This window comes from Diuraphis noxia, unplaced genomic scaffold (assembly GCF_037042655.1).
Source record: "Diuraphis noxia isolate RWA-SAM2 unplaced genomic scaffold, SU_Dnox_SAM2 contig0002, whole genome shotgun sequence".
Classification (NCBI taxonomy): Eukaryota; Metazoa; Arthropoda; class Insecta; order Hemiptera; family Aphididae; genus Diuraphis; species Diuraphis noxia.
In genome coordinates, this window is record NW_028301712.1 from 14527559 (window position 1) to 14546208 (window position 18650).

Sequence of the window (18650 nt, forward strand, 5' to 3'; positions counted from 1 at the left end):
TTCCGGCCCGATGATAATATGGTCAGCTCCCATTTCGCCGCGGTACCATTTCACCGAATTTATTTTTTCGCAGTTCCATTTCGCCGAATTTATTTTTTAAGTAACTCTTTTAAGTAAACTTAAGATTAAAATTTACATTCTAATTAGTTATATCCATGTAATATGTAATCTGAAATTATTACACGAGCTCCACAATTTTGAATACACTTCCAATATTTTTTATTTTTTTATCAATTCTAAAATAATAGTTATTGAAAATAGGGCATTCCCCTTTTCGCTGTGTAGAAATATATTCAATATTCGACATTGTTATTTAAAAATTGTGAACTGTAAATGTGCAAATACGTACAGGTGATAATCATACGACACTGACTGTGTTGACTTTACAGTTATCACTGCGACAACATACTATTCATTCTATTTTATTTATATAACTATTGGGGATTTATCAATTGATAACTTCAGAATTGAGATAGTATTTCACTTAGATCATTTCAAACGATAAATATTTCTCTGGTCTATTTATCACTTTTCAAATCGCAAATTCATAACCATGTTTTAAGACAAAAATAATTTTATGCGGCGAAATGGGTCGGCGGCAAAATGGGATTAATTTGGCGGCGAAATGGTACCGCGGCGAAATTAAACGGCGGCGAAATGGGATACGACCTTTTAGCGATAGGTGAGTTGCGGCCCAAGTAAACGAAAGTATAAACGAAATGTTCAATACGTATGGGAAGTTATATTTTTGTATATAATATGATACAGATAATATAGATAGTTTTATCGTATTATCTGCCATATATGACTTACATTATGAATGCTTTGATTTTTTTGGACATTATTATCATAATATATTACACCAATTATACTTTTATTTTTTTTATTATTTATTATTTAATATAATGTCATAATAGGTCATTACGACCAATATTAATATAAGTACGACAATTTTATACTAGAAAATAGACATATAGTATATAATATAATATAATATATATATATATGTAATATATACATTATTTTTTTTTTTTTTGGTTGGGGCATCGACAACTGAGGTCATTAGCCTGAGGAACTGTAGGGGAAGGTACATAGGCGCACATAGGGTGTGAATTTAGGGGGTGCTGAAATAATTTATAGTACACAGACCCGTGGGGAGCGAAGCCCCCCACTACACCACCCTAATACTATAATAATTGCATTGCAATAATTATAAATGTTATTAAAAATAAAAATAAATATTTTGTAATTATATTACAAGTTATAATAACATGTAATCATTAATTATTAATGTTAGACAAGATTTAATTTTCTGTTTGATATTGCAAATGTTTGCAATATAATTCCCCCCTCTATTTTATTGGTAAGATCACTCTCAATGCTAAGCGTAGATAGCTTGGTAAATCTTTCTATCTTTCTTGGCCCATATTGATGCGTAACCAGTTTTTCAATCTATGCATAGCTGAGGAGCGTTCACACGTTGACGAAGAAATTGGAATTGTTATTCCCAATAGCTTACAGACATTTGGAAACGAACTTTTATAACATTGATTTTTCATGCCTTCATATATAAAGCTGGCTGGTAGACTATTCATTAAAACCATCATTTCAGCTGATAAACTAACTGTTGATATTTTCAAAATATCCTGATATACATAGACAGATTTATATAATAATATTTCAAAAGATATGACTATGTAATAAATATTTTAAATAGTTTATGCGGTGCTAATTTTAAACCTGGGAGTGCTAAGCTCCCCCTAGCACCCTCCTATGTGCGCCTATGGGAAGGTACTGTAAGGTTTTAACTCGTGGGTTTTTTTTTGGCAGAATTTTGAATGGGCACCCGTGGGTTTCTGCCATGCCCGGTTGGGGGCCGGCGGCCTCTCTCTCCAGACATCGCGAAATGCCCAAAGAGCGATGTCGCCCGTGACCGAGATTCGAACCGGCGACTGCGTGCTCGGCCACTCCACCCCCATATACATTATTGTATGGCCGCAATTCGTACGTACCTTTCATAAACCCGGGCCGCAATTCGTACGTTCCTTTCATAAACCCGGGCCGCAACTCGTACGATATTTAGGGTTTAGGCCGCAACTCACCAATACTGGCTGGCGAGTACTATTATAGGTATCTGTTTATATTTGATAACAGTAAAAAATAAACAAATATCAAAATCTGTATGTACCTATATTTTAAACACTATAATAATATGCGTGCTGTGTCTGTACTATATGTCATATAGTATATGATACATTATGCATATAAAAATATAATATTTATATGAAATTGATTTAAATGATAACAAAATTTTTAAATAAGGTAAAAAAAAATCAACGAATCAATGAAATTCAGTTGGTATTGTATTTCAATAGGTATAAAGTTCAGCATCTGCAGGTGCAAAAGCATATCTTTGCACCTGCTACATAATACCAGGGAGTGCAAGTGCACCGTTGTGCATTCCCGTAATTACGCCACTGCTTGTAGTAGAGGTTTATTTTTAAGACCTTAATAATTGAAAGATAAAGTTGAACTATTCAAAAATTTCTAAAATCTACCAGATTTACTTACTTAGTACAAAATTTAAAGAATTATTAATGAAGTAGTGTTAATAGATGTCTCCTTCGGGCGATTTTAAACTCTCCCGAGTTTACTCCAGTACTACAAGACGGAAACGTGTAAACTCTCCCAGGTTTATTCCTGTACTACCTCACGGAAATATGTAAACTCTTTCGGGTCTATTCCTGTACTACCTGATATGGAAACATGTAGACTCTCCCGGGTCTAGTAAAAATCATAAAATAAATTAAATATACATTTAAGTTGCATTTAAAAATAGTCAATCATATATAATAACAATATAAATTAATGTCTTTAGCTGCTATGTGCTATAATATTATAGTCAAAATACAATAAAAAATAAAATATCAATAAATCTAGTATACATTTAAGTTTCTTTTAAAAATAGTCAATAATAATAATAATAATAATGATATAAGTTACAAATACAAAATATACGTAAAAATGTTAAAATTATTATTTTTGATAATAATATAAGAACATACAGATTTTAAAAAAGTTAGGGAATCTATTTTTTTTTCTAAAAAAATGTTTTAACATTTAAAACAATCGGGAGAGTTAACATACTTCCTACAAGTAACTATAAAGTTAACCAGGGAGTTTACACATGTACTTAAGGTAAACAAAATTTTGACCTGGGAGAGTTTACACATTTACTTCAGATAAACATAATATTAACCCAGGAGAGTTTACCATCAGGAGAGTTTACTATTTTTAAAAATCGGGAGAGTTTACCACCGCCCTCTCCTTCTATCTTTTCACCACAATTAGTACATAAGAATTCAATTTTACTTATTGTATCATTGTGTATACAGATAGTAAAACAAGATTTTCAAGAAGAAGAATTCGATGCGTATCATTACGTACCGACTCGTATCGAAATCTAAGACCAATACAGGCCGGTACGTATCGCTTGTATAGTGAACTTGTATCTTCTTGAACACTCAAAATTAAATTGATACGTATCGATACACTCCAATTTCTTCCTTGAAAATCTTGAATGTTTTATATTCTAATAAAAAAAAATCAACCAACAAGGTTGTATGAAAAATTGCTTAATTTATATTTGTTATTAATTAACATATTGGAATTTAAAAAATTCATACAATGTTTTTTTAATATAAATAACGAGCTTTTTTAATTATGGTTATATTTAAAGTTTAAGGTTACGTTGAAAGTAAACTGCTTCATTGTCAGCGCCACAAATAAGTTGTTGTTTTTGTATATCCAATGAGTTAATTGGCATATAAATCGGTTGTATTACATCATTGATCGACAATCGTGTTTTTACCTTGTCTGTGTTTACCCAAAAATTTGAATATTCCAAATCTCCTAGAATATTAATTAATTATTTCAATAACATTTTAAAACTGTATCATTCATCAATATTATATGTTTATAAAAATAAATTCTTAGATAACCAAATTATACATACTAGAATTTAGGATTATTTCAATATTGCATTGATAGAAAAATATCTTAAATTATTTGTTATATAATTGATACCCAGTCTTTCCTATCTTGACTTGCATTTAAAGTATGTTAAGGATAAATATAGATAAATCTGGGCCTAATCTATCTCATAGAAGCTGTTAAATATGTCTCTAAACTTCTGTAATGTAGTCTACAATATTGAAGATATTATGTAATTTATATGCTCTCTTTGCAACCTTTCAATGGACTTCTAGTATAAACTAACAATATAGTTTTAACTTTAATATAAATACTTCATAAAACTAGTTTTAAATAATAGGATTAATTCAGTACTACTTAATTTATACTTTAAACTTTACAAAAAAAAAATTATGTTGTATGATATATCAGGTAGATATGATGTATTGTAAAAATTATATTATTCTCCCATTTACTTCATTATTCATACATAAATCACTATACCTGGGTCAATACGACACATATATGATTTTTTAGAGCTCCATTGTAGTAATCTTCCTCCAAACGAACATGTAAACAAATGATCCGGTTCTAGAGGGTGAAATGCAATTTCGGTAAGTGATGATGAGTCACCACTACTCATAGTTGTTAATAAGCTGTTGGTTCTCATGTCCCAAACACCAACATCTCCTTCTTCAGACCCCGTGAATATGAAATGTTTTTGACTAGGGTGTTGAGCAACACATGTTATTGGCACTTGAGTCTGAAATTCAGATATATAAAATATAACTAAAATATTTTGTGTCAAATACAACATGATAAATATTAATATTACCTGAGTGAAATTATTGATATTGGCTGTTATACTACTTTTAGCAATTCGTAAATCCCAAAGTTTCATCTGGCTAAGTGCATTGCAGCAGAGAACTTCAGTGTCCGTTAAGAAACAAATGCATGTTAATGGTGAACTACTTATTCCTTCTAAATAACCAAACATCCATATTACATGTAAATATATATCAAAAATTTCAACTTTTAAATACATTAAAAGAAAATATATCATACACTATCAATCAATCACAAAATAATTAGGCATTTACCTAGAACTTGATGAATTTGTTTGGTGTTCAATGATATAACATTAAGTTTATAATCATCACCAATGGTTGCTAATGAATAATTACATACAGCAAGATCCTTGCAAGAGCATCTCTGTCCTTTACTGTAAATATAAATATATTAATTCTGAGTTTTACTAGGCTAAGTATAAATTGAATCACATCATTAATTCATACGGTATTAATTTTTTTTTAAATAATTATTTAATAAATGACAATCTTTAAATACAATTTGATTATTTTATCAACGTAATTTAATATAGTATGTATAAATGATCCAAAACTATTGTTGAAATGATGAAGTTAAATAAAATTATAATCTTACCCAAATGAATGTAGATTTTCCCAAGCCATGACTTCATTAAGATGAATATTAACATCTTCATTCTCGCCAATGACACGATATACTTTAACTGTTCCATTTTCTGTACTAACAGCAACAAATTTGTTATCTAAAAACTTAAAATAATAAAAATAATATTTAGTTAGTTTATAAAAACTGTATGGTGTTTATTATTATTAAATAAATAAATAATAATAGTAATGTCTGTCAATAAATAATCAATAGATTGTTAAATTTGTTGTTGTCATTATAATTATATCAAATAAATAGTAAAATAAAATAAAAGGAGTACACATAAGCAACTAATGAAATAAATATCATTCATATTTTTCCTATCAAAAAACTTGATCAACTAACTATGAACTATACTAACTAAGGTAAACGTGATATGTGAATAATTTATTACACTAATATAATATGCATACTCTAATTTGCGTAACATTTCCATTTTGTTGTACACAATCCAAAAGTTTTGGAGGGAAATCTTTGGCCGAATTTTCGTCTTCCGATGTCAGTCCCCACAATTCTATTACGTTGTCCTGTAATAGGAAAAATAAAAATGAAAGGATTGAGTATATAAATCAACATGACAATAAATTAATCTCACATCTTCATTATCCCACGAACCGGTGACAAACATTGTCGATGCCATCAGATCATCTGGCTTCCATCTTACTCTATTCACTTTTCTGCCGATAAATTCTGCAAATGTGTCCATGACTCTAGAGTTGTGATGGTTGCGACTGATAGAATCAAAATGAACAAATCTGTCGAGTGACTGGATCGCGACCGAATGATGTCAGATGTACTTAAAATATTCGATCAAATCAAATAACGATCTTTAGGTCTTTTGGAGGTTTTTATTTTTTTAATGAAACTTATCTTTCGGTCCTGATACGAGTGATACGACTATCGATGGGTAGTATCAAACTATCGAATTATTCGATAGTCCCATAGATAATATCACGGACCGAATCAGTAAGTTAGTAGACTGATTCGATTCAAATGATCTGAATTTGCCCACCTCTACATAACTTCGTCATTGTCCAACGCACTTGGCCAAGGTTTACCTTGACTCCAAAACCCTTCGGAATAATCCGATATGGCCTTCAGACTTTTAGAGTAAAAAACGTGTCGAAATTACTTTTTGAATAAATTAAAATTCGAGATCCGATAAATTGCTTCCAGTTCCGCACCAAAAGAAGTTATCGTCGTAAAATCGTAAATGATAAGACAATAATATCGATTGTCGAGAATATCCTATTCTATAATAATTATAGCATGGGCCAAAACCACGGACTAAGATATATTATTTATTTTTATATTGCTCTGTGGTGGTATGGAATCACGCAGAATCACAGAACAATATAATAAATTATTAAAATAGAATAGAATAATGGATTTTATTTTTTACGTTGCTAACTTTGCTGAGACTAAAAAATCTAAAGAAGACAATAATATAACAAGGTGGATTTCTCATATTATTATAATCCACGAATCGGTTAAGATACTATCTTAAATCGTGTTATAATCTCATCTGTAGTGAAAAATGCGTACCCCTACGCATAGGCTGTAGGGTGTTAGTTTGTTCACCCTATAAATCCACCTTGGGACATGATACGCGCATGTGTTGTCTCCGTCTTATAAGTGCGTAAAAACTATCATGTTACGCACTTGCAAGACGGAGACAACTTACGCATGCACGTATCACGTCCTCTTAAAATCACGATGTAGATAAAACCGACAGTGATAAGAACTTGCCCACATGCCAAAAGAGCATGGTTTAAGATCACAGAAAGGATATTATTATACCAGAATTAGTGACTATTAAGATTATTATTTAGAACCACGGACTAAGAACTAAGATATCTTAGTCCGTGTTTAGAACTAATTCCAAACAGCAACGGCTGCAATATGGGTATTGAAAAAGCTAGTAAGTATATTGAATTTTTTAAACTAATTCTCTTTATACAGTATGTTTATATTAATTTAAATGAATACAATTTATTTTTAACTTAGATAAATCAAAAAATAGAAGAGCATTTCTTAAATGGAAAAAAGGTTTGTCGATTCTTTTTTTAAAATTGTTAAAATATTATTAAGTTGACTTATTGTATGATGGTGTATTACTATTTTACATGCACCTACTATCTATAAATGTTATTGGTTTACAAATAAATAATCAGTTGTACATTTTATGATGTCATTTAACAATTAATAGGAAAAAAATTGGAGTCAATACGAACAGCAAATGTTCAAAAAGCTTCTGCGCCTAAGAAACCTGAGAAAACAACTGAACCACTTCCTTTATCCCAGACTTTGGCTGAATTTGTAAAAAAAACCGAATCAATGCAAGCCGGATTTGTTGAAGTTGAAGATGTTGAAGATGAATCGGGTTATAAAAATGTTGTGAAATTGGATAATAAGACTTTTAAAGATGAATTCAGAAAAGTATTGTGTTTTTATTCAAATTATATGTTATGTTTTAATGTTTATTAAATTAAGTTGTTAATTATTTAGGTGGTTAGTGCTGCTGATGTTGTTTTAGAGGTAGTTGATGCACGTGATCCATTAGGCACCAGATGTAAACGAGTGACAGAATCAGCTCAAGACTTGGGGAAAAAACTTGTTGTGGTATTAAATAAAACCGACTTGGTCCCAGCCGAAATAGTCCGTGATTGGCTGTCCTATTTTAGAGGACAATTAGGAACCCCTGCAGTGCCATTCAAAGCTAGTACTCAACAAGCTGGTTCGCGAATTGGTCATAGGAAAATGAACAAGTGTAAAAAAGATACAGAAAAAGCTATTAGCCTTTGTGTTGGTGCAGAATTAGTCATGACACTTTTAGCCAATTACTGTCGTAGTGAAAAAATGAAGACATCAATCGTTGTAGGTGTTGTAGGTAAAGAAAATAATAAAATGTATAGTAAAAATGTTACTACAGTTGCTAATCATCATAACATATGCAAAATTCTTTTTTTTAAACATAAAAATATGTTTTAGGTATGCCGAATGTTGGCAAAAGTAGTTTGATTAATAGTTTGAAAAGGTCCAGAGCGTGTCAAGTTGGAGCTGTCCCTGGTGTGACCAAGTATTATAATTTGATCTTAATTTTACTATCTCTCTCTGAGTCTTCAATCCTTAGATTGGTTTGCTGCAGTTTTCCATGCGCCCCTATCATTACTCAATTCCTTTAGTTCTTTATAACTATTCTTCCTCATGTCAGTTATGTCATCTACATTATCTTCTTCCTCAAATATCATAGTTGAATTATCCTTGTATAATTCTTCTAGATATTCTTTCTATATTTTAGTTTTTTGGTCAGCTTCTAGTATTAATTCGCCGTTTTTGTTTATTAGGGTTCTTGCGTTTTGTTTCCTTTCACGAAAAAGCTTTTTAATTTCTGAAAATGCCAAGTCACTTCTTCCTCTTTTTAAAAATTCTTCTGCTTCCTTACACTGCTCATCTAGCCCTTCTTTAGCTTTTTTTTATCTTCCATTGCACGTCATTTTGTTTTATTTTGTATTGTTGTTGTTCTTGAGTGTTAATAGTGCTGATATTGACAGCGATCACAATCTAGTTATTATGGAAACAAATCTAAAGTACAAAAAAATTAAAGGTGGATTTACAAAAAAATGGAATTTAGAAGTGTTTAAGAAAGATGAGAAGAGAATAGAATTTAAAGAGAAATGTAAGAAAGCATTTAACAACATACTAATTGATAACTGTTATTTGGAGGAAAATAAATAGAACAATATTAAGAAAATTCTAAAGAGCCAGGTAAAGTAATAGGAACCAAAAAAATAGATGCAAGAAAGCCTTGGATGACAGACAAAATAGTTAAGCTAATACAGGGGCGTAACTAGCAGTAAATGTTTGGGGTAGCGAACACTTTTATATGCTTCATCTTCTCCAATAAGCATAATGGGTGAGTACCACTTATACGCATAACTTATTCCTCCTAAATTATTTTAAAATAATCATTATACTTATACAGTTTTATAACACGAAAATTCACAAATAACGTATTTTTTCCTGACAACTATTTAAAGATAAATAAATAGTAAATACACACTGACACTGATTTTTTTTATTAAATTATATAAATAATTTTGGGGTAGCAAAATGATACTCTTGCGACCTCATAAAAATGTTTGGGGTTACGACCGCTACCCCTCGCTACCCCATAGTTACGCCACTGAGCTAATAAATGAAAGAAAAAGGTATAAAAATTAAATTAACACTCAAGAACAACAACAATACAAAGTAATACGAAATGACGTAATTTTACTATACATAAGCAATAATTTACCATTATTTTTTGATATTTTATTCAAAGTACAATGTACAATGTATGCAAAATAATTTAATTATTAATAATTAGTATGGAACAAAATATTACTATTTGCTTGTATATATTACATAATATAAATTTAATGGTTTATTTAAATTACTGATTAAACTAATTTATTTAAAAACTCAATTTTAGAAACATGCAAGAGATTCAGTTGGATAAACATATTAAACTACTGGATTGTCCAGGTGTAGTTTTAGACAAAACATCTACTACCAATAGTGTAGGATTGAAAAATGTTGTAAGTTCTGGAAATATTGAAGATCCTATCGCTTGTGCTGCTACAATTGTGGGACGTGTAACTAAAGATCAGGTATATAATTTATTTTTATGTAAACTAGTTACTGAGTATCACTTCGAACTACAAATTTGATTAATATTATCAAACTTTTTTTAATTTTGGATAATTTTTTTACTGTTTGAGGTGGGCTCTAAAATTTTCATGTATAAAAATTTGAATTTCATATAAAAACTGATTTTGATGTGAATTAAAAAATCTATGAAATCATTTTGAAAATCAATTCAACATTACATCTACATTACTTTTGTAAATAGGTGTATTTTCTAGTAATGGGTCGAACCATGATTTTTAAATCAAACCCAAACCAAACCGTACCAGTTTAAGTCAAATTCAAACTTGAACTCGATATATTTATTATTCATTTTCAAAATATTATCATTAATATAATAATTATATAGTAATCATTTTTAAATAATTACTATCAATTTTTATATTTTAAAAATAACTTTTGAATTTTACAAATTTGGTCTTTGAATTATCTTAGCTATTAAGTCTGAAGTCTAGTTCAACAAATATTTTCAAGTTTGATTTTTGAACAATAAAATATGCTTAAAAAGGTTTGAATTTTCTTATCAAGTTCGAATTTTGAACCAAACCAAACATCAAGGATTTAGTTTGGTTCGAAATTGAAACAGTTTGACCCATCACTAATATTTTTCATTAGTTTGTGCATTAATATTTTAGATACCTATATCAGATATATATATATAGACCAACTATCAAGTTTATCTAATATAAAATATAAAAATAAAGATATTTAGTCTGATAAATAGTTTAAAAATTTGCATTTAAATTAATTTATAAAAAACACTCAAAACTAAATATTAAATTACTCTTCTATAAATCTCTTCCAAAACCAATTTGGACATATGGCCTACAGCTATGAGGCAATGCAAAAGTTTTTGAATTAAATAAAATTCAACGGTTCCAATATAATACACTAAGAAAAATTACAAATTCTCTGCCATACGTATCAAATCACACCCTGCATAAAGGTATAAAAATATATATATATAAACACTTCCACTTACGCCCTAACTCTCATCCTAACAAACTTATAAAAAATCTAGCTGCATTAACCATCCCTGGTAATCGTTCTCGTCGCCTTGAGCAAAAATAGTACAGAGACCTATTAAACCTTGAATCCAAATAATTAAAACAAAAAAAATAATTAAAATATGAAAGTCATCGTGAATGTTAATTTCATCCTCATTTATTATTTTATTATTTATCATCTTTAATGAAATACATTTTGTATTTGAACAGATGCAAAAGCTTTATGGAATTGGACAATATGATTCATGTGAACACTTTTTGTATTTAAAAGCTAGACGGTTTGGAAACATTGGCCGTGGTGGAATTCCTGATATATTTACTTCAGCCCGTAGCTTGGTTGAAGATTGGAATCGGTATGTACAGTTGAACTATTGTAGAAAAACTCAACATTTTCAATATCACAAATATTTTCCCAGTCCCTAAGATTTCCTTTATTTTATTATCCTTGGATAACTGGAACTGTTTGGTTGATACTTTCAACTTCGAGTTAACCAAGAATTTATAAAGTTCACAAGAGTTTATTAGAATTTTTAAATCGGCTAATAATTTATTATTAATATAAAAATAAACTTTTTATTTTAGTGGAAAAATAAGATATCACACCCTTCCGCCTGAAATTGAAGCAGTCCATTTAAGTGCACAAATTGTTACTAATGTAACAGATGTATTTAATTTGGATAATGTGCAACGAATAGAAACAGAATTCATGGAAGAACTTGCCAAGTTACAACCCGAATCAACCAGTGAAGGAGTGAAAACAGATACAATGGATGTAGATGGAAAATCAGTGGTAGTAGTTGATGATGGTGTACAAACAAAAAAATCTGGAAAATTACGATGGAGGAAAAAGAAGAAATCGGAGCCCATGGAAATGAAAATTGATTTACAACCGGGTGTCTTAAAATTGAAAAAATTACAAAAGGCGAATGCTAAAAAACAACGAAAGACAGCATCTAGGTTGATTAAATGTGAAAAACTATTAGATAATATTGATTTACTGTAGGACTTAAAAGTTAACAAATTTAATTTGCATTAAATGTAATTTGAGTGTATTATATAATTTATTTTCTGATTTTACATAATAGAACTATAGAGAGAAGTAGAACCTCCTCTTCAATCTCAATAAATTCCCCCTTGCCCCGAATTATTTTTTTATTAGTATTTTAAGATACTCATAACTCACTTTAAAAATAAAAAGCCCATTTAATGCCCTAGGTAATAATGTTACCTTTAATTTTTCTATGAGGTCAATTCACTCTAAATTTAAAATATGGAGGTTAACATGAACTGCTGAGTGTAAAACTTTGTATGTTATGCTATTGTAAGATGGATACAACACATGTGGGTGTGATGTCCTATTAAAGTGGTTCAATTATCGATATAAAATTAATATCAAATCGATGGAAAATAAAATCAAATAAATCAAAATCATTCTTTATCATCTTATCATCAAGACCAAGAGATTGATATTAACTTAATCTCCATTTCCAAGTAAATTTCAATAGGTAAATTAGGTAAATTATATCTAGTTTTGAATTTTGATAAAACATAAAATATGTTTAACTTGAGTTCAACATCCTGAAAATAAATGGCAATCAGTCAAATCATGTTATGTATCATAAAATATTAGAATTTTTTTTTAATTTAACCAGTTCGAATTTAATATTCATAGCTAAAACAAATTTGTTTTAAAACTGTTTTAAATTGTATCACATTTGTGATCTACACTGTTGCCTAATTCAAGTAAAGAATAACTAAAGGTGGTCAATAAGTAAATAAATAAAGCACAAGTGTTAGTATTTTTAATGGGCAATTAATATGAAAATAAAAATGGATTTCTGTCTGTTTATCCTTTATGCATTCCAATTCTAATTGGTGGACCGATTGCAATAAAATTTGATGTAATTCTAATTTTTAGTATTCATCCAAGTGTGGTTATTAGAAAAATGTACAAATTATGCGTATATTGTAGAGCATTTAAATAAAATGAACTGACAGAAATTAGTTTTTATATATCTTTTTGTCCTATATACATTCCTAAACGGCTGGATGTATTGCGACGAAATTTGGTACAGAGTTTTATTAGATCTATGAGCAAAAGATGGGGTAAGTTAGAAAGTGGTAGGCCTAAATATCATTCAATTGAATATTTGAATTGTCAGAATTATATTGATAAAACGAAGAAAATTACATAATGATATCCGAAATTGAATATCGTTTAAGATTATTACTTGATATATTTTAACCACGGACTAAGATAGAATTTATATTTATTAATTAATTATAATATATTTAATTATATTTATAGATTCTATCTTAGTCCGTGATTTTAACCGTTAACTATCTATATGTATAAAAATATACTTGCTAGCATCATAACATGAAAGGTAAGGTTAGGTTAGGCTAGTATTAAAACCTAAGGTTAAGGCTAGTATTAACCTAAGGCTAGTATTAAAACATATTATTATAATTAATTCATGCTTTTTAAGTTGTAACGACAACAAGTTAAGTGCTAAATCAGACATCAGCTGTTCTATTATCTATTATCATCAGCTGTGGCGGGTAGCTCATAATTCATACTATTTCGTTTATTATGTAAACATTACCAATGCCCAATGGTAAATCGTAAAAAGTATAAACTTTAAAGTGTACGATCCTTACATCGTTACATCACGGCCTTAGAAGATTTTCTACTTTTTCTAGCTGTTCAAAGACCGTGCTTTACATGATTACAATGTTACGTCGTTATCAGCTTATCGAGTTGTAAAGCTGTCAGTGTACTCGGCACCTACATAGTCCATTGACTCAATGGAGTGAGTAACTCAGGTCTTGGACTTTCAGTTAATCAGTATTCAGTTTGTTCTTTGTTAGTCGTCACGGGCCATGAACCTTGACGGTCGACTGATGACCAAATGTTGATCAACGTCAGATGACGTACACCAGAAGTTTCCTTTCGAGGCTAACCCGATATTTGCAGATCATTAGCCCACAGGAACATCGTATGCGAACGACCGTCCTACCCGATCTGCACACGATCTCGTAAAGTATCTGCCCTTAGCAAAACTCGTCTGTGCCTACCACGTACCGATCTGAAATGAGTTCACACGAGAGAACCGCTGCGGCCGGAACGCCGTCTTCAGTTTCGTTGGATTCGCTTCCCATCGAGGTAAACACGTCACGGACGTCGTTTTTAGGATGAGTAGAAAGTGCCCGCCGTGTTGGAATTATTTAGTTTATGGTTCCGAATCTTACGAATTGTATGACTGATGTATTTATTGGGTGTGTAGGGAGAACATTGGACATTTTAAGGTGTTAGGGTAAGACTACGGAATTTCATAACCATATTTATGTAAAGTAGATCAACAGTATCCATAATATAAGTCATTAAAAACGTCGTACGATGTGACACGCTTTTGGTCTACTTGTACTTATTGTATATTCTTAACTGCTAGACATTATTTCAATTCCTGCACTAACGGATCATACATCAGACAATGAGTGCATTAATTAAATACTTTAGTTATAACATCTACATTATTTTATTTGTTCAACCGATGGTGTTTCCAGAGTCTTGCTCTGCAAATAACTGTAGAGTTCATTGGCTTTACTGAGTACTATAAATCATTATTTTACTCACATTGATATTCTTACTCCTCAGGTATTCCTGATGATCTGTGAACGTATTGATGCTGATACACTAATTAGGTCATTGATGTACGTCAACAAACAGTTCTACGACATAATCAGTGACAACTACCTGTGGAAGAAAAGAGCCATGCGTAAATTTAACGATTGCAATGTGGCGTTCATGTTGTCAAGCGCTTACAACGGTGAGGCTAGGCGGACGTCAATGTGCATAGATGTAGAAAATACATTTTGGTATTCCTTGTTTGTTTCCATTTCACAGAAAACACATTTGATTGGAAGAAATTTGCTTGGCACACTGAATTGGAAGACAGTTGTTGGAGCGAATATGAAACAAAAACCACTACCACTGTTTTTAAGGGAGCTCATTTTTCTGAAGTGGATGCTGTCATTATGGCAAAAGTAAATATTTTAAGATGACAAAACCATTAGACATTTTTATCACATATCAACAATATTTTCAGGACGGTAAACATTGTATGTCTGCATCGAGAGATCGTTCTATATGCTTATGGAACACAGTGGATACAGTAGATAACCTTGTCGTACAAAAATTAGATAGCCATTTGGGATGGGTGTGGGATTTAGGAATCTATGATGATGATCATTTTTTATCATGTTCTTGGGATTCAAAAGTCAAATTATGGAATACGAGCAACTTCACATCTTCTTCACAACCAATACTCACATTTAGGTAATTGAAATTTAAAAATATATTTATATTTATTTTATGAATAATATTTTAAATACTATTGGTTTTTGTGTAGTACTGATGCTGCTGTGTTGTCAATTACTAGCAAAGAAAATTTTATTGCTGCCGGACTTTATTGCCCTAAGATTATCGCATTTGATCCTCGAGAACCTGAAAAACGACTATTTGAACTACTAAATTCTCATACACGTAGTATAATTGATTTATGCTTAATAGAAGATCATTATTTGATATCACTAAGTGAAGACAAAACTGCATCTATTTGGGATTTGCGCACAAATAATATTGTCAAATCTTTGTACCTTTCTAAAGTAAAAGAAACTCATTGTAAACATTTTACCTAAATTAATAAGTATTAACAGTTTTTTTTTGTTTTACTTTTATTGCAGCGAGGTAGTAGTTTTCCAATGTGTGCTTCCTACTATGACAATATACTATTTATCGGTGACAATCGAGATTGTATGTACTGGTTGGACTGTTCAGATGGGCTATATAATGTTCTTGAGGTAGGTCTTTGTGTTATTATTTAATTTTATTATTAAATTACCTTAGTGAAATTTTTCTACAGACTTTGAATCTTGTAAAGCCTGTAGATGATTGCCGAAACTACAAACTTAATTGCATTAAATGTACTAATTACGGCAGTATTATAACTGGAGGGAATGAAGGAGTTGTTTACATTTTAACTCCAACAAATCCTCCAAAAGTTATAGCTAAAATTGTTGATTCCGGTGCTGAAATAACCTCAGTAAGTAGATCTATGAATTAAAATTATGTTTCTTATACTTTAAACTTGTATTTAATTTTTAGATTGACTATCAAAATGATACATTAGTTGTTGGATATGTAAGTAGTGATGTTCAAGTGTGGAAAAAAAAATAGACTGAGATGATATCCAAATGTAATTCACTGCCCTAAAATCTCAATTACAATACATGGCTGTAAATATTAATTTTTCTATAAATAATGTTATAATGCAGAGCATTCTTAAAAATATTTTATTTTATTTTTGATACAATTGAAATTTTAAAATAACTTTTATCGAATTATAATATTATAATTTATATTGAACACTAAACTCAGTCTAAATTTTATAAATGACCCAATTAAAAGACAGTTATTTCTTTTTCTTTTTTCACCACTTTTATACATATTATGTTTAATTTATAAGAAAAATTTTTCTTAAAAATCTATCTGTCCTGACATTTTGTTTAAACTAAAACACAACAATGGGTCAATTTTATTTTATATGAACTACAATTTGTAATAACTTCTAGTAACTTAGTAACTTTTTACATAATATTCTTGTTCCTTTGGGTTATGGCTCACTTCTAGTCATTAATAAGTATTAATAATTAACATTATATTTTATTTTTAATTATTATATTAATATTAACAAACATTATTTATTTAATTTTTCAGTAACTTCAGTTTAATATATGACTTATAAGCATTATTACCTATATATTAATATATTAATGTTATACTTTTTAATGATTTTATTTAAATACATTACCAATACAATACATCGTAACTCTGTTTTCTAAAATTATAAATGATTATTATATTTTAACTATATGTGTATATTACATGTTATATTGTAAAGATAATATAGATTTATAAATTTACTAATTAGTATTTGAAATCATTTGATATTATATAAAAAAAAAATGTTCTTTTACGTGTCATTCAATCCTGTACATATAAAGTACTACACAAACACCGAATATTATGTAGAAAAATTTCAACCCTAAAGTATTTTAAATTACCAGAGAAGCTGCTAAAATGAATAACTAGTCATTAGTTTACAATTGATGGATATGACTAATCAATAGTCAATACACACCAGGATAGAACATAAAAATCATTAGGAATCAAAAATCATTTATCAGTAATCTCCGATAAGATGAATACAAATGTACAAAGTATGTCAACATAAAGAATATACAATGTATTATAACTTAGTACTAAAATTTAAGATATTAATGTTACTCAACACTGTACAGAAATATTTATTTCTTGAGTGATGCTCACAGTTTAACACCAAAAGTCAGTTGTTCACCATAGAGGAAGATCACAATTATAGCACTTTTAGCGTATATAATGGTAATTGGGGAACCTAGTAAGCGGCTTTTTTTTATACATGTACTTAACAAGTCTAAATTTGATGAGTTGGTCATTATTATGCCCTACCCTGGCAAATATTAATATGATGCACTTGTGAATAAATATTCTTATAGTTTAATATTTATACCATAGTCATTGGCAAACAAGAAGATATACAATGTCTACTGTGAGTATACTAAATTGCTCATAGTCAAACATGACATATTAGTTGGTATGCATGCAACTTAAAGCTGTGACTTAATTAAAAATAACAGTAAAAAGCACGTATTGGATTTGATTTATGTTATGAATGTAAATAAATAGTAAAAAATCTTTTGATAAATTGATCAGTAATAAATAATTAAATTATTTAGTGATTGGTATTATATTCTGTACTATGATACTGAATAATGTGAAAAATATCTTAAGAGTACGTAACAGTGGAATTTGTTGTCTCCGTCTTACCAGTGCGTAATATAGCAAATTTACGCTCAGCAGAACACTTGTAGTTCCTTTAATTTAAAAATTACAGTGAATCGACCTATTATGAAACTTGATGGTAAGAACATTATCTGTGTTTGTACGTTGGGTTTTTATGATAATTCAATTTTTAAGTGAGTTAAGAGCATTTTTAATGTAGTTTATTATATGCCCATAACTCACTTAAAAATTGAATTATCGTAAAAAACTTACGTACAAACATAGATAATGTACTTACCATACACTTTCATAATAGGTCGATGCACTGTAATTTTTAAACTAAAGGAGCTACAAATGTTCTGATGAGCTTAAATTTGCTATATTACACACTGGTAAGACAGAGACAACAAATAACACTGTTACGTACTTTTAAACACTCTTTTCAATATGGCAAGAACATTAGAGTCAAGTGACACTTATTTTCTCCAAGGATGGTTTGGCATTCAAATACCATATACCAGAGAGGTGATGATATGATACAACCCGCTGCCCCACACAATTCTATGCTCCTAACTTCAGGTCTTACCCAAAATTAGAGTAGCATAGGTTTTTAAGGTAGGTCA

At 29.8% G+C, this 18650-nt stretch overlaps 3 protein-coding genes and 1 long non-coding RNA gene across 5 annotated transcripts; 3 read left to right on the plus strand and 1 right to left on the minus strand.

Moving 5' to 3' along the window:
- The first annotated feature begins 483 nt into the window (after nucleotides 1-483).
- On the plus strand, nucleotides 484-2181 carry LOC149058131 (uncharacterized). Its single transcript, XR_016190531.1, has 2 exons — nucleotides 484-682; nucleotides 1831-2181. It is a non-coding gene; the product is annotated as an uncharacterized LOC149058131 (long non-coding RNA).
- A 1438-nt stretch (nucleotides 2182-3619) lies between these two features.
- Nup43 (nucleoporin 43) lies at nucleotides 3620-6622 on the minus strand. Its single transcript, XM_015512550.2, has 7 exons — nucleotides 6041-6622; nucleotides 5859-5972; nucleotides 5416-5549; nucleotides 5073-5194; nucleotides 4808-4953; nucleotides 4477-4735; nucleotides 3620-3912 (listed from the first exon to the last, which is right to left on the minus strand). Exons 1-7 carry the CDS (start codon nucleotides 6149-6151, stop codon nucleotides 3734-3736), a joined length of 1065 nt encoding a protein of 354 aa, XP_015368036.1. The 5' UTR covers nucleotides 6152-6622; the 3' UTR covers nucleotides 3620-3733.
- A 338-nt stretch (nucleotides 6623-6960) lies between these two features.
- Nucleotides 6961-12204, plus strand: LOC107164666 (guanine nucleotide-binding protein-like 3 homolog). The gene is made up of 8 exons (XM_015512575.2): nucleotides 6961-7366; nucleotides 7453-7494; nucleotides 7655-7884; nucleotides 7954-8335; nucleotides 8437-8524; nucleotides 9923-10100; nucleotides 11355-11497; nucleotides 11727-12204. Exons 1-8 carry the CDS (start codon nucleotides 7348-7350, stop codon nucleotides 12145-12147), a joined length of 1503 nt encoding a protein of 500 aa, XP_015368061.1. The 5' UTR covers nucleotides 6961-7347; the 3' UTR covers nucleotides 12148-12204.
- A 1533-nt stretch (nucleotides 12205-13737) lies between these two features.
- On the plus strand, nucleotides 13738-17035 carry LOC107164653 (Receptor of activated protein kinase C 1). 2 transcript variants are annotated; one of them, XM_089221156.1, is made up of 8 exons: nucleotides 13738-14310; nucleotides 14803-14974; nucleotides 15052-15191; nucleotides 15254-15483; nucleotides 15557-15812; nucleotides 15891-16007; nucleotides 16088-16249; nucleotides 16312-17035. In XM_089221156.1, the coding sequence occupies exons 1-8, from the start codon at nucleotides 14239-14241 to the stop codon at nucleotides 16381-16383; spliced, it is 1221 nt and encodes a 406-aa protein (XP_089077282.1). In that variant the 5' UTR covers nucleotides 13738-14238; the 3' UTR covers nucleotides 16384-17035. The 2 variants fall into 2 exon arrangements, with proteins under 2 accessions (XP_089077282.1, XP_015368037.1); XM_015512551.2 differs by having other exon boundaries at nucleotides 13740-14310; nucleotides 16070-16249.
- Nucleotides 17036-18650: the final 1615 nt, after the last annotated feature.